Source organism: Pelobates fuscus, chromosome 11, assembly GCF_036172605.1.
Source record: "Pelobates fuscus isolate aPelFus1 chromosome 11, aPelFus1.pri, whole genome shotgun sequence".
Taxonomy (NCBI): Eukaryota; Metazoa; Chordata; class Amphibia; order Anura; family Pelobatidae; genus Pelobates; species Pelobates fuscus.
The window spans coordinates 119,148,882-119,171,937 of record NC_086327.1 but is presented as its reverse complement, the minus strand read 5'-3'; the positions used below and the strand labels follow the sequence as shown (position 1 = coordinate 119,171,937).

At 36.7% G+C, this 23,056-nt stretch overlaps 1 protein-coding gene across 1 annotated transcript; it reads right to left on the bottom strand.

The window, feature by feature from the left end:
* Positions 1-4,076: 4,076 nt before the first annotated feature.
* LOC134577741 (5-hydroxytryptamine receptor 3A-like) lies at positions 4,077-22,618 on the bottom strand. Its single transcript, XM_063436616.1, has 9 exons — positions 22,463-22,618; positions 19,254-19,411; positions 16,218-16,262; positions 15,775-15,884; positions 11,599-11,768; positions 9,704-9,861; positions 9,341-9,551; positions 8,305-8,535; positions 4,077-5,406 (listed from the first exon to the last, which is right to left on the bottom strand). The coding sequence occupies exons 1-9, from the start codon at positions 22,527-22,529 to the stop codon at positions 5,102-5,104; spliced, it is 1,455 nt and encodes a 484-aa protein (XP_063292686.1). The 5' UTR covers positions 22,530-22,618; the 3' UTR covers positions 4,077-5,101.
* Positions 22,619-23,056: the final 438 nt, after the last annotated feature.

Here is a 23,056-nt window from a genome sequence, read left to right as displayed (position 1 = left end):
GCTGGATCAAAATGGCGGCGCCCTTGAGGGACAGGTTCCGTTACTTTTTAATATATAATTTTTTACCTTTTGGTTGCACCCAAAGTTGACATAGATTTTATCTTCATTGGGCACATAGTAAAATGTTACTTACAGTATGTATGGACTAGGAAACTAAGTTATGAAACAATATGCCACCAACTAACATGAATTTAAAGCTGATACAGCTTATAGGACGTCTGTAAATGTAACGGATCTCAAGTTCATCATTTGTTTATTTTTTTATATTTACATTGATCTTTATTTATCTTGGGTCTTTTGCAATGGTTCTTGGTTGACAAGTTATAGTAATTCTAAGCAAAGGAAAAACATGCTGCATCATTTGGAGGTCTTTAGCAGTATAGATTGTAAAAAAACAAACAAACATGCAAACGTTACAGGACCACTATAGTGCCAGGAAAACATACTCGTTTTCCTGGCTCTATAGGGTCCTTAGGTCCCCCTCACCCTCAGGGCCCCCCAGCCACTAGAGGCGCTTTCGCACTTCTCCCTGTGATTTTCACAGTGAGAAGACGCCAGCGTCCATAGGAAAGCATTGAGAAATACTTTCCCATGGACTGAATGAATGCGCATTCAGCCGAAGAGGGATGAGAGTCCCCAGCGTTGAGGGAGCCCGGTGCTGGAGAAAGGTAAGTGTTTAGCCCCTTCCTCCCCCCTCAGCCCGGCGGGAGTGGGACCCTGAGGGTGGGGGGGGGGGGGACCCAAAGTCCCTATAGTGCCAGGAAAACGAGTTTGTTTTCTAGGCACTATAGTGGTCCTTTACTGATTTTGCAAATTACATCAGTTAATTTGCAAATACAAAGAACAAATAGAAACATTGTTCCATTCCTTTTCTCTCTATGCTGACTGCCAGGTGCTAAGGACAGAGCTTATACCAATGGTTAACAGAGGGCCAAGATGGAGGTGTCCCGTTGCCACAGAAGGAGGTGTGGATTTCTATTTTCATTTTATTTTTTATACCTCACAAATACATATTTGATAAGTATAGGAACAGGTAAACATAATATTACAAATTCTGGGAAATACTAATTCCCATTTTAATTGTGTGGGTTTTTTATGCAATGTGCTATTTAGTACAAGGACAATAATGGACCAACACTCTTCCAATGTGTGAAGTATTGTTTATTTATAGTGTAGCATATAATTTAGGCTTTGTCAAGATATTATCACTCAGGGTATATGCCAATAAATAGTCAATGAAAAGGAATCGATTAACACAATTTGGCGCATATGACACAAAATGATCATATGATAAGCACATGACACACATATAGATTAGACATTGATTAGGAAACTAGCTTTATGGAACAATATACAAAAACAAAAACAATTAGAATGAGCTACTAGGTGTTATGTTGTGGCTATAGTAGATAAATATAAGAGGCAAATATTGAGAAAGTGCACGTAAAGAAAACAATGGCGTTGCAAGCTGCCAATAAAACAAAATACATTATAACAACTAACCCATTCCAAAACAAGCCCAAATAGTAGCAAATAACATATGCACAACTCATTGGTCTGAAAAATATCAGAAAACACAAGAATAAAGTCATAGTAAGAAAAAAAGAATCAGCAATTATCTTACGCGTTGCGCGCTGCGGAGGGTACTCATAGATCATCTATGATTTAGCCCAGGAGGGGGTGAAATGTATAAGATGATGGCTGTGTTTTTATTTTTTATTTTTTTACTATATACTTGTGTTTCCTAGTGTTTTTAGTAGACTTACAAAGATTAATTATTTTTTTTATCTGATCCTGATAATTTAAAGGGACACTATAGTCACCTGAACAACTTTAGCTTAATGAAGCAGTTTTGGTGAACATGCCCCTGCAGCCTCACTGCTCAATCCTCAATGCCATTTAGGAGTTAAATCCCTATGTTTATTAACCCTAGTCACACCTCCCTGCATGTGACTTGCACAGCCTTCCATAAACACTTCCTGTAAAGAGAGCCCTATTTAGGCTTTCTTTATTAAGTTCTGTTTAAATATGATTTTCTTATCCCCTGCTATGTTAATAGCTTGCTAGACCCTGCAAAAGCCTCCTGTATGTGATTAAAGTTCAATGTAGAGATTGAGATACAATTATTTAAAGGGACACTCCAGGCACCCAGACCACTTCTGCTCATTGGAGTGGTCTGGGTGCCAACTCACACTACCCTTAACCCTGCAAGTGTAATTATTGCAGTTTTTCATAAACTGCAATAATTACTTTGTAGGGTTAACTCCACCTCTAGTGGCTGTCTATTAGACAGCCACTAGAGGTCACTTCCTGGGTTCTAGCACAGGAAACCTGTGCTAGAGCGTCGCTGGACGTCCTCACGCTGTGTGAGGACCTCCAGCGTCGCTCAAAACCCCATAGGAAAGCATTGAAATGATTTTTCAATGCTTTCCTATGGGGAGACGTAATGCGCATGCACGGCATTTCCGCGCATGCGCATTAGGTCTCCTCGGCCGGTGGGCGAGATAAGTCTCGCCCACCGGCCGATGTAATCACAATCACAAGGAGGAGCGTCGCGGAGGCGGAGACAGCGGCGAGGGACATCACCGCTGTCCCAGGTAAGTCACTGAAGGGGTTTTCACCCCTTCAGTAACCGGGGATTGGGGGGTGGGAGGGAGAGGGACCCTCCAGTGCCAGAAAAACGGATCGTTTTTCTGGCACTGGAGTTTCCCTTTAAGGTAAATTACATCTGTTTGAAAGTTAAACCATTTTTTTTTTTCATGCAGACTCTGTCAATCATAGCCAGGGGAGGTGTGGCTAGGGCTGCATAAACAGAAACAAAGTGATTTAACTCCTAAATGACAGTGAATTGAGCAGTGAAATTGCAGGGGAATGATCTATACACTAAAACTGCTTTATTTAGCTAAAGTAATTTAGGTGACTATAGTGTTCCTTTAAGCTTGCAGTGGAATGAGATAGTTGTTACTACAAAACAGCGAATATGTGGTTTCACGGTTGGTTTAGCTTATAGGACATCTATATATGTATCTAACTGATCTCAGTTTCATAATTTCTTATCTTTACATGCATCTTTATTTTTGTTATAAAAAGTTTGTTTTAAAAGTTTCTTTTATTGGGACGTTATAGGGATTTTAACCAAACTATAACAATATAACATGCTACATGATTTCGAGTCAGTGGTTAAACTGACAGATCCTGGAAAAGGCAATGCAAAAGTTCAGTATGGGCTTTACCAATGCAGTGTACTAATTATAGTTAGGTGATTTTGTTTTTCCCATGTTACAAAATAAGCATCAAAAGTGAGCATATTTCATGGATTTCTCATGCAAATGATGCAGATCACTCAGAAAAGCAGGGACTCAGAAAAGCTCAGCTGTAGTAAAATATTACAACCATTAGCCAGAGTACCGACTTATATAATATAAAACCATGTCCAGCAAATAGGCATGGCATGAAATGAGAAGACACATGTTCATTATCAATGCTCTCTATACTATGCTGTCTTGCACTATTACTATTTTACAAAAATTAAAGACTTAATTAGCCTTATATATATCTAAGTGTGTTTTTAACTCTGTAAGAGCCAATACAAAAAAATCCTTCATGACAAACTAATTATACAATTATGTTGTGTAGTGCTCATATTAAAGCTGTAGTCCCAATGTGTGGCCTAAGTGCATGACATCATCACAAAACACACACTCAATCCAACCCAGTCTTCCCACATCTTAAGTACGGTACTTTCCCCAAGTAATCTGGGGATTGGTCCCGTGGCACACAACTTCTTGTTGACTTGCATTTGGCCTCTCTATACTGATTAACTATCTCCAGTTGTTGGTCACGGCTCCTCTGACTGATTGACTGTCTACTACATTAGATGCAACAATCAGCCCCATATATATGCAAATACTCTGGAGTTAATTTGAAGTGATATTGCATTTTTTGGGGTGATGTATTCTTACTTCAAAATTTAATTTATTAGCTGGCATGAGTCATAATAACATTATCCACTTAGTGAGGGAGCAGAAACTTCCTAGGTATAGCCCATTTCCGGGTGCAAATTTCATAGCGTGTAAGGTTGCACTAGCTACTTAGCAAAGCATGAGTGCACATGCAATGTCATAAAAAATAACCCTTTCAGGTCCACAGTGGAGATTTTGAAAGGGCAAAATAGTTTAATTAAAAAAAAAAGGGCACTCATGGAGTCCACAAGGCCACCAACATTAACTCAAGAAAGTTAAGCTTTATTACCCAACCGCCAAACTACATTTGATGGAGGACTTAATAAAAAAATGACCTGAGGTTTACTGGGCCCCACCAATGGCTGTGGCTTGACAAATGGTCTCCTTTCTTCACCATTCTAATTGTGGTGGGGGTAAATCCATACAGGATAGAAGCCTTACACTTCTTCCTCCACCTCTGCCTGGTGGGTCAGAGGTTAATAATAATGCTGGGCTAGAGGTCTCCAGGCTACCTACCCATGATATGTTGACCTTGGAATACACAGTTCTGTGGTTTTAATACTCAGAGACAGAGTTGGCGCTACCATGAGGAAGCACAGGAGGCTGCCTTAGAGAGACACAAAATAGGGTATATAAACTAAAGGGGCAAAAGGTTGAGTAAGAGGGGCAAAAAGGAAGTTAAGAGACACACAGGCCTTCATAGACAAAGACACATTTTAGAGGAGCGGCAAAATGTATTTTTGTCTGTGTATCCAAAAAACCTTTGCCACGGCCCCACATAGATCTAGAAGAGGCCCAGTCTCTATGGCCCTATTAACAAGGGATAGTGGGAGCTTATGTATTCTCCTGCCAACTTGAGAATTCTTTACTGTACAGAGCATCCCAAGGCAAGTTTCACCAGGTTTATCAGGTCATATGTTTAAGTAGAATCATGCATAGTGCCAATATTGCTGATTTTTATCCAATAATTATTGAAGTGCATGAGTATACATATATGGTGTAATTTTAGCAGAATTTACATTTGCATTGTCAGGTTTAACGCTGCTTGCAATTAAAATGTCAACTATAATAAACTCGTTAAAAATAAATGGTGCAGAATCACTTTTGAGAAGTCATGCATTTTTAGCAAAACATAAAGTTTAGTCTGGTGACCCCAACAAGTTACTGGGCTCATCCCAATTTGACCAAAGGACCGACAAGGATACAATATATGTCAACACAAGCAAAAGATACAAACGGAATAGGAGTCTGTCCAAGACATACACAATCTGCAACCACTGTCTGGTGATATCATTGTCATCGCTCATCTCTAGGTAGCTTCTGATGGAAGCTATCTCTTTCAGGATTTGAGTCATAATTGAAGGCTTTCCTCCAATTGCTAGAATATCTTCGTCAGGTCCCCTGTCATCCTCTATTTTGACATGGTTGTATTTAGACAATTCCTCTGTGGAAGAGAAGAAAAAACTAAGTTTCTCACGTGATTAATGGTGTTTTGTCTTACTTTCAAACAATATATATTGACCAAAGTGGAAAATGTGTAAATGTATAGGTTGTCCCTGAACTGCTCCTTTCACACAGATATACTAATACTCCAAGTACTATACCTATTACAAAGTTCCAGGAGAGCCTTTGCGTCCCATATTGTAAGAGATCAAATCATATTAGAACACTTTGACTTCTTAAGTGGGGAATGCCAGGTACCACTCCCTGCCTCCACTACTTCCTATAGAGAGCGGTAAGCCGCAAAGCAGGAGCTTCTGCTAGCCTTTCCAAGCTGAGTTCTGCAATGCAGGGCTAGCTCTATCGTTGAGAGCATCAGTGATTTCCCTCAGTAAATGAGCTAAGCTCTGCAAAACCAAATTTAGTTCAGAGCATCCATCTCTCTACAGGAAGTAATTGAGCCAGGGTGCACCACCCAGCAGAGTCCATGTAAGAAGTTATACAGTTCTAAGATGGTTTGACTCCTTACAATGGAGGGGTGCCAGGATACTTATGGCACCATAACAACTACAGCTAGCAAGTTGTAGTGGTTATGTTGCTTGCAATGTTCCTTAAGCCTACTATTTTCCCAGTCAGTATGTGGACATTTCTGAATGTAAAACATTGCTTACCGATATGCATATATTGTATTTCAATGTATTTAATATCCCCTTAATGCCTGCACATTGAAAGGTTCTGTAAATATCTCCCACAGAAAACTCAGTTAAAACAAGTTTGATGCCACATATAAGCAAAATAAATCTACAATCAGCCCACAGAGTCCCCTAGTAACTCACTTTATATGGGTTCCCTGGACCTACCAACAAATTGCAAAGGGTTTCGTGGCGCACAAGAAATGAGAGAATAAAAGTGATGTTTGTTAATTGCTACATTTTAGTGTAAGGGACTAGCCACTTGGAATGCATGACCTTGCAAGAGGAACTTTCAGGACCCAGAGGAGCTGCTGACTAGAGCCCCCTTGTCCTCACACTCTGCCGGATTTAAGTTGCCAGTGTGCCGGTGAGGGAGATCTTTGATCTCATCTCTGGCCCATGAAGGCACATAGCAGGGCTGACACTTGGATAATGCAGGCTCTGCATGGGCCAGCAGGAGAAGTCCTCTGATATCCCTTGTCGGTCTCGGTCCATGATCATTGCAGCCCACAGGGCATTTGCCAGGTTTGCCCGATGGCCACTCCGCCCTGCTTCTTATAATGTGCTTGTAAGTGTGGTGATTTACTCCAGTCAATAGGCCTAAGTATCCTTCATAAAAGTAAAAAAAATAAGTTAAAAAATAAATAAGCTTTACCGTTCCTTCTGGTCACCATATTTAATGTGAATTGTAGAAAGAAGGGTTGAAGCAAAACGTTTGGGCAAATAAAATGTCAAAAGTAACCTTTTTAAACAATACAAAGTATTCTATGCCAATGAAATAAACAAATCTATATGCACCCTCTGTGACTTTCACGGGTTCTTAGCCAATATCCTTGAATCTGAGCCAATCAAAGGCTCCGTCTTAAAAGCCAAAACTTCCTTTGTGTTCGAATTTAGCAATGATTCTCCTTTTTAAATAACGAGTATTATCTTTTTGTCTATATGGAGTGCCATCTGCATTGTGTACTTCCTTGTTTAAATCTCTATCCTAAAAGAGCCAAGACTTGTACATGGAAGAAATTATGTGATAGTTCAGTGTTTTGTTGTGAGTTTATTTATGTTCCTTGACTGTGCACTTGCATAGAAGAATTCAGGCCAGCTGGAAAACATAGCAAGGGCTTCATTCTCAGGAATTTTACTATCCAAGAAATTGTCTCAGGAAACGTGATAACCTTCCAAAGTTAGTGATGAACTTCACCATGTGATGGACAACTGGTTATGACACACATTGGTGAAATGTCCATATAAAAGGAGACACGATGTGGGTTATTTTTTAAAGGGTTGTGAATAAAATAATACAAATAAATCGTTGCCATAGAAGCTGATGAAATGTTAATCATTTGACACTGAGAATGCCGTACAACAATTAATCTTAATTAATAAAGCCCATTAAAAAATTGTGAACTACAACGCGCTAGATCATGTCTACCTACAAGAAGTCTATGAAACTGATTGGAAAACCGTTTGGTAAATAAAGGCATACTTGGCATGTTGATGTCGACCTTAAGTAGATTAAATTATTGTATTTTTAGTCTGAAGTCCCTAGTGGCTATCTATCTTGCAGCCATTAGTGGGGAACACCACTACGGACAACAACAAAACAGAAGGTGCAGCATCCGTGCCCCGATATTATTTCATTGTGTGATTGTGGTGCTTAGACTCTCCACTTATTCACTAAAGTTGACTGTTTAGTAAGTAAACTCAAAAGGGGATCTATTAAATCTTCTGGTGTACCTTGGTAGCAGGCAGGTTACTATCATCCTTTAAAGGTATACTATGATAGCAACTTAAATTAGTGACATAAAATACTATACATAAAAAAATGTGCCTATCACGATAATATCTCTAGATTGCAGGCTAATAAACTGGATTCTTTTCAGTGTGTTTAATGATTCTCCCCCTGTTTGTATAATTAACAGTTATTTTTGTTTAAATTTTAAAGTGCTCTGTTTAAGATAATATCCATTATAATTAGACAGATTACTTAGATTAGTTCAGATTAAATGATTTTATATAATTTTGCAAAACTGATAGATTGTGTATGGTGTTATGTGGATTAAAGCCTGAATGTTGTTTGTATTTGTAACCACGGAACACTCTGTAACTATTATAGCCTGTGGATATTGATGGATAGACTGATAACGGATTAGCGATCAGGGGCACCTGTTACGTGTTTAACAGCAGCTGAATATTTATGGGATCACACTTACCAGCATAACTATTTTCATTTTGCCAAGAAACTTCAGAGCTGAGGGTGCGTGATTCATTTAATTTGTTTAAATCTTTGGTACACAGCAAAAACGTAATCTTCTCTAAGACCAGTTTCTTCATCCAATTAGGAACTGGAGTCTTGAAGTTCTTTTTTTGAACTATTCGGACTACGAGGATACTCTCTGATAAACTGATCACAAGCAGAACCATGCATATTATAAAATAGAGAGCTAGTGAAATAAGACAGAAAATAGTAAGATGGTAAAGGTACATGTTGTATGTTATTGTTTGTTTCCATATTTATCAGTATTTTGAATGATTCAAGTCCATTATTGAAACTCTCACTTGAGAACGATTTTCAGCGAGGTGGCAAAACCGGGATATGAGAAATTCAGGCAGGAAATTAATTACATAATTGAGTCCTTTAGCCAAGTACAGTGCAGTAGGTGTGCAATGAATTGCTTTCCCAAACAATACTATATTTTATGCTTATTTTATTAAACTTTACTATTGTTTAAATTACATTTTGAAGTCATGCTTTTCTTTTTTGTTGAGATTGGCTTATACGATTATTTTTTTTTTTCAAAGTTGTTAAAAAAAATCCTAAAATAGAAGATTGAGTTGTGCATAAATGTGTTCCAGCTAGGATGAACGAATCTAATGTTTTTTAATTTACGCCTGAACGAATGGATCGAACAAATTCGATGAATTGAATTCCAAAGGCAAATCCTAGATTGATTGATTTATTGTGGCACAAATTAAAAGGTATTTCATTTGTTCATCACAGCTGACATGAATTTGTACCCAAGTCTACTAGAAAATATATAAGCATTTTATGAATGAAAGGTTCCCCCCTCCCCCCTGCCTCCCCCACCCCATCTTTCTAAAAGGGAAAATTCAACCCATAGAATACTTTTTGGTCCACAATTACATGCAAGAATAAACAAAACAAAAACGGTGTGATTGAAGACAAATATCTTTACATTATCATATCTTAGTTAGCATTATAAAGGTAAAATAAAATGTTAGTGTTACCTATTAAAGGAGTTCCGATGGAAGTTGGAGGTAGTGTATCTGACACAATTATGAGAAATACAGAATAACCCAAAAGTAGGGTAATCTTGAAAGAGATTCTTTCTCCACACTCCGGAGGTAAGTAATAGCCAACAATATCCATTACCATGAGGAATGTACTCGGCAAAATCAGATTCACAACATAGAAGACAGATCTTCTTTTAAAAATTATCTGTAATAGGATATATATGGATGCAGAATTTAAACAATTGCTGTAATTGTTTCATTATAATATTTTTTTCTAATATTACTTCATCCACCTATTGGGTATATAAATATGGATTTTATTAATATTTGCTAAAATTAACCTCACTCTTAACTCACATCAAACTTTGCCTCTCCAAAGATTTCTCCTTCATCATTGAACATATTGTATCGAGGCATCAAATTGAGAAGTTCCCACTCTCCCTCGTTTTTGAAAAGATTTTTGTCTTCTTTTATTTCATCTAGTGTTTTCCAGACGGATATATTAATATCTTCAACTAGAGAGCAGAGAGTGGTGAATTAGTAACTCTTTAGTTGAGCTATGGCGAGATCTGTGTGATACATAGTAAATTGACTTCTCTAGAAAATAAATAATTATTAGAGGTTTTCATAGAGAAATCTATATTGCTCTATGTAGACATGAAAACTCATTGTTAACGTATGCAAAGTTTTATTTTTTTAAGTCTCTATGTAATTATATTGCCATTAAGATTCCCTTAAACATTACATATTTCCATACAGTGAGGGGAAAAAGTATTTGATCCCCTGCTGATTTTGAACGTTTGCCCACTGACAGAAATGATCAGTCTATAATTTTAATGGTGGGTATATTTTAACAGTGAGAGACAGAATAACAAAAAAAGAAAAGAAAAGAAAAACGCATGTTAAAACAGTTATAAATTAATTTGCTTGTCAATGAATGAAATAAGTATTTGATCAATCAGCAAGATTTCTGGCTCCTAGGTGTCTTTTATACAGGTATCAGCTATTCACAAAAGTCAGATTCAGTTATTTAAAATGAATTTACACTTCCATTAATCTGCACTTCTGATAAAACCATCTGAATCTCCATGTAATATGGGTTATTCGGCTATTCACAAACAGTCAAATTGCAACTGAATTGCGTTGATTAGTTCCCGTAATACAGACCAGGGAATTTGCACATTAGATTTTATTCCTCCCTAATCCTTAGTTACTCTAATGCTACCCACTATACCCATTAGGCCTGGAAGGATACCACAAACCTAAATTTTCCCCAAACCTAATTTTTTATTTGTTTTATTTTTATTTTTTATTTTTATTTTATCCAGAAGGGAAACTCTGTCACTTTTCAGCGGTTTTAAATGTAGTTGAATTATTTTGAAATGAATCTCACCGCAGCAGTGAAATCCATTTGAAAATAGGGATCCATTAATTTGGTTAGTATTTGGACGTTAGTAAATACCATAAACCACAGATCAATATTAACCATTTCACTACCAAAATCAAGTATAAGTGGTTTTATTTTAATGTATTTCACAGTAAGATAATTAGTCCAAAAAAACCTCACTCAGCTTCATTTATATTCTAGGTATGGTTACCAGCCTGTAGAGGAACACATTTCTCTGCCAGAAGTCACTATTAAATTATTTAATGCCTGCAAGTTTGCTGAAAATGCAGGCACAACCCTGCTTTCAAACAGTGCAGGAAGTTTCAATGGATCATACAATTCAGTCACAGATACTGTTAGTATTACCTTATCATTCCAGAGCTTGATAAAGATTTTTACATTGTGTTGTATAATAGTAAGGTGTGCTCTGACTACTGCCTTCAGGGTCTTTGCAAATCTATTTATTTTTATTGCATCTACTGGATATGACAAATATATCTATATTTTATATTAACAATTTAAACCCTGTGTGGTTAGAACATTTCTTGCATATAGCCACGTCTAGGCTGGTTTCTAATTGTGAATGCATTTCACACAAAAACCAAAAAAATAACATTAAAAGACATTACATTGTTTAGCATTCAATAATTGTATTATTTATTGTTTTTAAAGTCCCAATTTACCTTATATGGATCTATAGAGACTTTGTTCTAAAAAAAATCCTGCCTCCATTATATATGTGTGAATTAATTATAAATGTAAAATCAATGTTTTCACACTAATATTTCCTTCTACTCATTGGAGGTCCCTCAGGTTAGGTTTCCTCAGTGGAATGGTCATCAGAATAGAATGGTAAAAAACATACTTGGATGAATCCAGCTGGTGAAGGTGAGCGTACAGTTTTGCAAATCGAACGGGAAATAGTAGATATTAAGGTTGCAGGAAGTCACTATTTGAATGGGTTTGTTATTCTGGATTCGGCCTTCATTGTTGATGGAGACAAAAGGGACATCTGGGGACTTTTCGATATCCACACTGAGAAAAAAGAATTAAACAACTCATACATGCACTCATATACCATATGTAACAGCATGTCAGTGTTCTAAACATAAAAATAGTGAAACTAAAGCAACACAGTATAGATATAGATGTACTATTCTCAGGATAATTCCTAAATGCTACAAAAGTATAGCCTCCGAGATTACCACAATGCAAAATGGTATGTGTCCTCATCTTATGATCTCATTGAGGGAGATATATGGAAGTATCATGATCTGAAAAAAGTTGAAAGTTATCAGTACAAACTAATCACACCTGAACAATATAGTTTAAAATGTTTTCTAACATTATTATTATTGTTATTATTATGTTATTATTTATATAGCGCCAACAAATTCCACAGCTCTTTACAGTGGGTTGACGAACAAACATGTAGTTGTAATCAGACAAGCTGGACATACAGGAGCAGAGGGGTTGAGGGCCCTGCTCAATGAGCTTTCATGCTAGAGGGAGTGGGGTAAAGTCCCACAAAAGGTAAGAATAGTATTAGACTAATGACAGTTGCAAGAGAGGAATAAGTCGGGAGCTATTAACAGTTTAATTGATACGCTTTTATCAAGAAGTGGCTTTTTGATGATTTTTTGAAGTAGTGGAGACTGGGTGAGCATCTAACGGAGGAGGGAAGTGAGTTCCACAGGAACGGTGCAGCCCTCGAGAAGTCTTGAAGGCGAGCATCAGAGGTGGGAGTACGGAGAGAAGATAGACATCAGTCTTCAGCAGAGCGTAAGGGTCTAGACAGGACATACTTGTGTATTAGGGAGGATAGATAGGTGGGAGCAGCATTATGTAGAGATTTGAAAGCAAGAACCTGAATTTGAAATTGAGCCCTATATCTTACAGGAAGCTAATGTAGGGACTAACAGAAGGGTGAAGTGTGGGAGGTGCGGGCGGAAAGGAAGATTAGCCTTACTGTCACATTCATTTTGAACTGTAACGGCGCAAGTTGGGAGCACGTAAGACACCTGAGAAGCGGATTACAGTAGTCAAGGCGAGAAAGGACAGTGGAATGGACCAGAACCATAGTCGCATCTGGTGTTAAGTAGGGTCGGCTGCACGCAATGTTTTTGAGATGGAAGTGGCAGGACTTGGCGATAGACTGTACATGAGGCGTGAAGGAGAGGTCAGAGTCGAAGAGAACACCTAGGCAGTGAGCCTGCATTGTGGAGCTGATGGTAGCACCGATGACTTGGAGGGAGACAGACACAGGAGTAGCAACACTTGAGGGAGGAAAGACCAGAATTTCAGTTTTGGTCAAGTTGAGTTTAAGGAAGTGGGCATCCATCCAATTAGAAATAGCAGAGAGGCAGTCAAAGACACTAGTCAAGAGGGACGGGGAGAGATCAGGAGAGGACAGATAGATTTGAGTGTCATCCGCATAGAAATGATATTGGAAGCCAAATGAGCTAATGAGTTTACCAACATGGACTGCTAACATGGACTGCTATATGCAAAACAAAAAAAAACTATTGAAAATGTGTATTATATAGATAGCTGTCATAGTAACTCAGAGCAGTTATGTTGCATCAAGAGTAATTACAAAGCATTAAATTCAGAGTTCACAGAAAAAACTAACAAGGATATTTTATAATCTTCTCCTTCCATCCGTCGATCCATCCAGCCATCCATCATCCATCCATCCAGGTGTCTTCCTGACTGCTTAGCGTGTGAGCAAGGTAGCAAGCAGACAGCACAACTGGTTCATTCTGAATTAATGATTTATTGGGAAGCAGCAATATGATCTTTTGCATATTAATCCTTAAAGGAACATTCCAAAACCCTAACACACTTCAGCTTGCTGTTTGTCACTTGTTTGGTGCCCTAGCACAAGAATTGACCAGAAAATCATCAGTACAGCAGAGCTGCAGCAAAGGAGCCCTGTTGCTGTTGCCATAGATGTAAGTTAACTACTCTTTTTGGGGGTAGCAGAGGTTGGGCCCTGGAATCTAAATTGTTTTGTAATCATTCCTGCATCTAAATAAAGGTATTTATTGATAATGCAGAAGTATTCCTTTAATCATGTACAACTAACAGACAAAATGTAGGTCACGAGATTTGTTGCCTCCCAACAAACACCTTACTAGAGATGTACCCTCGGGATAAATTAGTTTTGTTTAATATCAATTTGTTATTTTCCATTTATTAGTGTAGGACCCACCAATATTGGGGTACTGTGAAGTAGTGGTGGGCTTAACACGATATGGCCATATGGTGGAACTAAATCCCCATTTTTGTTTACTGAGATAGGTGATTTTAAGTAGACTAACAACATTTTAAAATGTATTTTTATGTGTGCTCTGTTCCTTAATCTATATTATGTATACAATTTGGTCACTACGCCAGCACCATTCCTGCAAAATGCGTATTTCTGTGTGCCCCAATTCCTTTTTCTCTTTTTTTAAGTTTTGTCTTCAGCAAGTGAAATGCATGCTTGATCGGGTTGAGTTCAGATGATTGACTCGGCCATTGGAGAATATTCCACTTCTTTGCCTTAAAAAACCCTGGATTGCTTTCAAAGTATGTTTGGGTCATTGTCCATCTGTAATTGAAGCACGGTCCAATTATTTTTGCTGAATTTGGCTTAATCTGAGCAGAATTTATCTGGCTGCTTATGTCTTCTGTCACATCATCAATAAACCTTGGACCTAATGCCATTGGAAGCCATGCATGCCCATGCCACCACTATGTCTCTACTATCTACTTCCCATCTTTCTGATACAGGTTGATCTCAGTTTCATTTGTCCAAAGAATGCTGTTTCAGAACTGGGCTGCCTTTTTTTAGATGTTTTTTGGCAAAGTCTAATCTGGCATTTCTATTCTTGAGGCTTATGAACTGGTTGCTCTCGTGAAGACTTCACTTTATGGTAGACTTGGATAATGATATGCCTACATCCTGAAGAATGTTCTTCACTTGGTTAGATGTTGTGAAGGGTTTTAATTTCTTTACCATGGAAAGAACCACTGTTGTTTTCCTCGGACGTCCAGACATTTTTGTGTTGCAGAGTTAGCCAGTGCTTTCTTTTTTTACTGGGAATATACCAAACTGTTGATTTGGCCACTCATAATGTTCCTGTTATCTCTCTGATATATTTTTTTTTTTGCAGCCTAAGGATGACCTGTTTCACTGGCCTGTTTCACTTGCATTGAGAGCTCTTTAGACTGCATGTTGTGGGTTCACAGCAAAAGCTTCCAAATGTGAATGACGCTCCTAGAATCTATTCCAAATCTTTTACTTGCTTAATTGATAAAGAAATGCCGAAGGAATAGCCATCCCCCCTCCTCGCAACAGCTTTTGAGTCAATTGTCCAATTACTTTTGGTCCCTTGAAAAAGAAAGGGCTACATATTAAAGAGCTGTAATTCCTAATCCCTTCCTCCAATGTGGATGTGAATACCATCACATTAAAGCCAAGAGGCTATACTTTAAGCACATACTCATAATTTAACCCCTTAAGGACACATGACATGTCTGACACGTCTGTGTTTGAATCATGCTGGCTCTGCCCCTGATTTGCCTCCTTGTCAGTCTCAGCCAACCCTATGGAGAAGCACTGTGATTGGATCAGGCCACCACTTCTGATGATGTCAGCAGAGCTACAGGCTTGAATACAAGTAAGATTTTGCTATATTTAGGGAGGCATGAGGGGCCAAGGGGGGCTAGATGGTGATTTTAACACTGTAGGGTCAGGAATACATGTTTGTGTTGCTGACCCTATAGTGTTCATTTAACGGTAGCTTGAATTTATTATGGTAAACAGACAAAATAACAAAACTTATGTAAGTGTACAACTATTTCTGGTCCTAACTATAAATATATGTATAATGTTCTATAGTCTGGCTCTAATCCTATATGCTCTCATCATATATATTTGTGTATGCACATGTATATGTATGTTTAACAATCATAGCTATAAGCACGACCCCAATCCATACAAACAACCACATAACCATTATATATATATTCTTAATTTGATTGTTATACTTACAATTCTAGAATAAATATATCAGGGATCCAGACAGAATTTGTTGGAAAAGTCATCTGAGTCACATTTTCATAATCTTTGGGATCCCAGGTGAGAAATTCATCTACCCATGACTAAATAAAACACACAATAAATATGATGGATTTAACACTACATTGTTATAGATTTAGAGTCCAAATATAGTAAAATTTCAATTACATGTTAAACTAGCTGAATCATGGAAGCACAATTGAATTATGTAAGAATAGTTTAATAATAAATTCGCTGCATGTGTCAGTGGGAATAAGAGCAGATTAACATTCGGTTTTCATTCGTTTCCTTGTGGACAGCATTATGTCATGACTTTCTAAGTTCTAATTATGTCATTCTGTAAACTTAATTAAAACTTGGAATTAGATGTTAAGAAGAATAGAGAATTAGCTTTTTGTGTATTATAGGATATTTACCTGATTGTACCAGATGTAAGTTGTCAACATTTGATTTTTCTCATCCTAAGGACAAAATACAATTTACATATCAGTTATTTGTTCTGCAACTAATTATTTATTTAAACATGACACTATCATCAATTAGTTATCATTAAAGTTTCTGTTGCTGAATAAGTTATTGAAATTCTTGTGTCAGAAAAATATCCGTACTGTTTCATAAAATGCCTTGTGGATTTACTTACAAAAAAAAAATCTGCAATATTTTCTGGGTGTGAGTGCAGATTTTAAGCTATTAGTCAAGTCCACAAACGTGCAGTTTTTTTTACATTCAATTTATTTTCTGAAGTCATGCTCACCTTAAGCAGACTACTCACATCCATTGATTTTTTTTATGGACTGTAATACCTTTTGTGAAAAAAGCACCTTCGTCACTGGGACTTGGAGAGGCCTGCTTGCCAGCCTCTTGCCCTGTGACCATGGCCCCTGGGATATATTGCCTTTTAAAAACACTATTTGGGCATATTGGATTATAAAGGCACTGTTTCTGCCCCTTGGACTTTTAACTGGAGGGTAACATTACAGGGTCAACTCCACTTCTAGTGGCTGTCTACCATTTTCCTATGGGGCTGTCCTAATGCGCTTGCGGCACTCACCGCGTATGCGTATTAGGACCCTGACGTTGGCCAATATCGGGGAGGATTATCAAAGGTGGGTTCAAGTAAGTGAATTAAGGGTTTTTAACCCTTTGTGCACTGGAGGGGATATGATTTTGTATTCCTAGCCTATAGTTTCCCGTTAATACAGAATGGGGGTATTGCTGTGAGTGAAAGATTAAAGGGGCACTATAGGCACCAAAATAACTTTAGCTTAATGAAGCTGTTTTGGTGTATAGATTATGCCTATGCAGTCTCATTGGTCAATGTTCTGACATTAGGTTTAAATTGCTTATGTATACTGCCCTGGTCCCACCTTCCTAAATGTGACTTGTACAGCATTTCTAAACACTTCCTGGAAAATAACCGTGTTATTTTAAATTCCTATATTGCACAATCTGTTTAATTTAGAATTTCTTATTTCCTGCTCCATTAATAGCCTTCTAGATCTTGCCGGAGCCTCCTGTGTGTGATTAATGCTCAATTTAGAGAGCTGGAATCAAAAAGGCTAAAGCAAGTTAACATCTGATTAAAATGAAACAATTATTTCGAGCAATGTGTGTGAGTCACAGCCAGGGGAGGTGTGACTAGGGCAGCATAAACAGAAAGAAAAGTGATTTAACTACTACATGGCAGAGAATTGAGCAGTGGGACTGCAGGGGCATGCTCTATACACCAGAACCACTCCATTAAGCTAAAGTAGATTTAAAGCCTATAGTATCCCTTTAATACATCAAGGCTTGGAGTTAATATAACAGGTGTGGAATTTCTAAATATAGGTTTGTGTGATACTCTGAATCATTCAAAGACGTGGTGTCTCAATGTGATTTATAGAGTATGTTAAGGTTTAGAGCTGGACATAGGGCAAGACATTATGTGGGGTTTCGGGAGGGACTTAAGTCAATAGATTGGGAGGGGCCATAAAACTTACTGTAATACCTATATTGGGATGGGCAATAAAACGTACTCTTAGGCTGAAGCCACTGGTCTTTATGCCACCAGGCAATATCACTGACCTTCATACAAATACAAAACTACATATACATACATATATATTTTATGTTGGTTGTGAGCTGAGGTATTTCAGCAGGTTCACAGGCAAGTAAACAGCCATGATGTATGTGAACTGAATGCTGACTATTTGGCTTAAAAATGTTCAACAAAACTGTTCGAAGAGCTGGAAATCTTGGTTCAAATCCCTGAGAAGTCATTCACCATAATATTTATTTTCGATTTATTCCAACATAAAAGTAAAAGTCTCCTCTATAAAGCCACAGTCTTCACCTCGCTCTGGGCCTTTAGGTTGGGCTCAATGTGTGAAAAGCAAGTTTTCTTTGACAGACCCTGGATTTGGTTATGGACTCTGACTGGACTCGGACGTTTATGTACTAAACTCTGAATTTTAGCGAAATAAATATGAATTGAAAATTTTAGCCTAAAATGGCTAAGTCCTGTTTAAATCTAAATTGAATAATTTCTGAAAATCATCTCTTTCTCGGTCTCCATTTTGCCATTCACCAAACTGATCAAAATAGAGGAGGCCAGGCAGGATTAGGGGCCTTGTCTGCACAGTGTCAGTCACACAGTGCATTACTGTTTGTAATGCTCATTTTGATATCACTCGTGTAAAACACGCAAAGTTTCCACGCGCCACTGAAAATATAGAATGGAAGTATGGAGGGACAGCTCAGGCTTCCAAAGAGTAACGGAATAAAGTTAACATCAAACAATATAAGATCTGTAAAGGAATCTTATTCCAACCAATACAATAAAAAGTAATGTGATTATAATCCTGGCTCTGTATACGGTATAACAATAAAAGGGTCGATCTGTCGTCCAATCAGTCATGTCAGTGGTTTCAAATAACCAGCAAGCAGTAAATAAATGATATGAGAAAGTGTAATCATCTCGTAATTACTGCTTTCTAATGTCCTTTAAGGAATTTAGATGTAATAGCTAGAACTATTAAAGAGCATACATTTACGAGGATTACCTCATTTTCCATTAGGATTGTAGACTGTATTTTGAGTTAAAAAAAAAACAAAACAACCACCATTATTACAAACAGCACCACCCTTATATTTATTTGAGAGTCCTACTCAAACACTTATATCATATTGCTAATGTTTGTGTGAAATATATAGATGACTAAGTGTCTGAAAATGAACATACTTACCATATATCCTGTCCTGACCACAAGGCTAAAGAAACTGAGATGTATTTATATTTATCAAGGATTTGCTAAAAGTCCTGCAAATCGGCGTTAGCCTATATGTTACTATGACCGGTATAAATAAGCAGAATCATTGAACAAACTTACCTAATGCTCTGCGTGTTCTATATATTTATATATATATACATATAGGAGTAAAGATAGAATTAGGTGGCAAACACAACTTACCACACTCAGGATGGCATATAGAACAATATCAATGTACACAGTGGTGCATTTATTTAAATTCTTCACCGGTCTCAGCCCTTTGTTGTAATTCTCCATCAGGGATATTGAGAGATTCACGTGAGCTGGTAAGGGGTGACTCAAACTCTGAACCTCAATGACTGCAAAGATGAAGATGAGTTTGTAAAGAGATGATAGATATCACTATACCTTAAAATAGACAATTAACATATGTTTTAATGCATACTATTTTAGAAATCACTACAGTTTTTGCACCTTTTGCCATACATTTTCAGAAAAATTACGCAGTGGGCGGGTAAGACAGTTGGTGGCAACTTTTTAGTAAGAAACAGTAGAATGTGTGTTTACTGTAAGCTAAATAGAGAAATAGTAATTATTTTGTTCCATCTGGGCTTTTTCTATAATTTAGAAATTGGAACAGTCTAGGGAATTCTTCCAACTTAAACACTATATTTTGTTCATATTTGTCTTTTTGTTTTTTAAAGATCCAGCATTTCCTTAGTACCGTACCATTCCTTAGAGACCATGGTAAAATATGTTGACATGCCGTGAAATATATTTTGATCAACTATTAGAATGATAGTCTTACTCATTCCTCACTTGATTCAGTATTAGGGTTTGTGGTTACCAATATCTAACCTATTGACATATTGTGAAGGTAATACTTGAGATAAGATCTTTATGCACACATGGGAATTCCTATTACATGATGTAAAGTCATGATTTCATATTGCATATCCCTTTCTTTACTGTACACCAATAGCAGCAAAGAATACAAAACAAAATGGAAAAAAATAATAATGCATACATAATAACATAGGCCACTCCCAGCCAAGCCCCAGTATAATAGTAGGCACCAGCCGCACCACCCTCAGATCTCCCTTTTTCTTGAAGATGCGACACACATTAACAGAAAATGTCTGCAAAACAGGAAACCAGCAGACAAAATTCTTCAGAAAAATAGGGAAAAACACAGGGGCACCAAAAGAAAAATAGAAAAATTAGAAAGTATAAGTTTACAACAAAAGACCTCCAAACAGGTTAAAAGAGAGCCTTCAGATGGTCTGGGACCCCAAATCTACCATAAACATAGTAAATACAAACTGGAAAATACATGTAATATAACTCCAAATACTAACAAATAACCAAATTAGCAAAAAAAAACAAAACAAAACACAGAACAGAGAAAAATTAGGTACTTATCTGACTGTGGAGCAGCAAAAAAAGAGGGAGATCTGAGGGTGGTGCCTACTGTTATACTGGGAATTGGCATTATTTTGCATTATTGCATTACAATTGCATTATTTTTTCATTCTGTTTTGTATTCTTTGCTGCTATTGGTGGACAGTAAAGAAAGGGATATGCAATATGAGCTTGTAATAAAATTGTAATTCCTTCTTGATGCAAGAAGAGTTTTTACTGTCATTCTGAGGTCAAGAAGGGTTTGTTTCTTCCTACTTTGCAAAATTAAAAGCACTTCAAACTGTTTTTGTTTTGCCTTCTTTTGGATCAGCAGCAAAAACTGATGTGAGAAAGGCTGACCTTGATCTATGCATATCTCTTTTCAGCTATGTAACGGTGTATAATTTATGAATTTCCTGGGAGAGTAAATTTTTATTCAAATTTATAATAATTGCTTCTATGTGTTTATGTATAAGGGGTGCTTTTGGTCTATTTTGGTGAATATGACTTTACTATTAAGCACCCTTTTATTGTTTACTCAAATATATATATATATATATATACATATACATATATATATATATATATATATATATATATATATATATATATATATATAAGCTTCAAATGTCCCGCACTCAATGTACCGGTCTTGTACTTGCCTCGGTGCTGCCTCAGCCTTCAATATATACCAATGGAAAGAGTGCACTCGAGAGGTCTTCATATGAAAAATATAATCAATTTATTGTGCCAAAATTCAAAGACATACAAGTCGACGTTTCAGTTCCCGTAGGACTTTTATCAAGACAGTGAAAGGCGGGAAAAGTGGTGATTTAAATATACCAAGTTTGAAATCTGATTGGAGAGTGAGATATGCGAAAGTGAGGCTGTGATGACGTAAGTGCTGTGCCAGAGTTTAAGAGAGGAATTAACCCCATGAGTGCCTACTGGTGAAGCCTGTAAGTGAGTGTGAATACGGCCAGGTTGTAGATAATTTGCTGTCGCAAACATATTAAAATACAAGGATATATATATATATATATATATATATATATATAATAAACAATACACAAGATCCAGCGCACTCTCCTATCTACTAAACAGCAACTTCAATGTTGACAGATTTTATTAGTTTGTAAAAGTTTTTTTTAAAAACACCTAATCTAGGCAAAAAAATGGGGATTTAGTTACATTATATGATCATACATTGCATAAGCCTGCCACAACGTCAATGTACCCCATATATGTATATGTATTTATGTATATATATAATTATTTATTTATTTATTTTTTGTAAGTAATTTTTATTAAAATGAGTCATGGAATAAAAAGTGTATATTAAGAATGCCACTGTTGCATAAATGTTACATACGATACAATTATATTCTTTAAAAAGCATGTTAACCCCTTAAGGACCAAACTTCTGGAATAAAAGGGAATCATGACATGTCACACATGTCATGTGTCCTTAAGGGGTTAATGCAAGCTATGAAAAGAAAAAAAAATCAAATTGAACAACTTGTGGTTTGTTGTTATATTCTTAATTGCAAATTGCACGGTTCTAAGGTTTTCTTTTACTTTATAAAACCAAATGATGGCCTTGGTTTAATACCTTTTAGATAATCTTTTCAAGTGATTTAATAATTTTAGATAAACATTTATCATTATTTAATATTGTGAATAAAATGTCCATAGTGTTTATATCTTGATATATGTTTTATATATGGTATATTAATAATTGTACAGCGCTACAGAATCTGATGGTGCTCTATAAATAATAAAATAATAAAGTAATATTTTAAAAATTAAAGGTAATTTTAAAAGTTTATCCCAAGATATTGAATCATTTGAAAAGCTTGTCCTAATATATTAAATTAAGGGCAATATTTGTAGTGTTTGAATCACATAGCCTATGCTATAAAATTCAATAAACTGTTAAAATATAGTTATGTATATACGAGCATATTAACACACTGCCACAGCGGTCTCAATTCATATAAAGAACATACCTGTACAGCTATTGAAGATCAGTAGAATCCATACCACTTTATAGATCCATGCATTTGATTGTGCCATCGTAGCAGTTGGTCTGGAAGTTTAATATCTACAAAAAATGGCAAATGTGACGATTTTGCAAACTCCTCTTTAAGATTCTGATTGCTAACTGTGATCAGAGCATAGACTTTCTGACATATCAGAGCCGGTATGTCTTGCAGACCCAGGTAAAGTGTTGCTTCTATTGCTTGAATTCTCTGTCTGTGGCTTTTTAAACAGGAATTTTCACAGTACTTGGTTTATATAATCATCAGCTTCCATTATATTTCTGACTCATAATCCATTAGTCCATTAGCAACTGCATTTCCGCTTTTCCCAACAATTTAAATGGGATAGGGACACTTTAATGCAGTTAGGATCTCAGAATTATCCGAAGTTATCTAGACACTTCCACTGAATTAATTACCTCTCCTTTATGCAGATAGAACCGATAATTCCTTTTGCAAGCTAATATATATTTGCTGCAGTTTAAATACATATTGCGGTATGGTTTATTGCTGCTAAAATAGTAAATACGAGTTCTATATGCCAAATAAATAGTGTACAAC

Bases quoted from the DNA above. Each gene is read 5' to 3' on its own strand.
- LOC134577741 (XM_063436616.1), bottom strand. From the start codon at position 22,529: ATGGCACAATCAAATGCATGGATCTATAAAGTGGTATGGATTCTACTG. The intron at 11,769-15,774 runs GTAAGTATAACA...CTTTTTTCTCAG, and splicing joins GATATATTTATTCTAGAATT to TGTGGATATCGAAAAGTCCC. The intron at 9,552-9,703 runs GTGAGTTAAGAG...ATCCTATTACAG, and splicing joins TTGGAGAGGCAAAGTTTGAT to ATAATTTTTAAAAGAAGATC.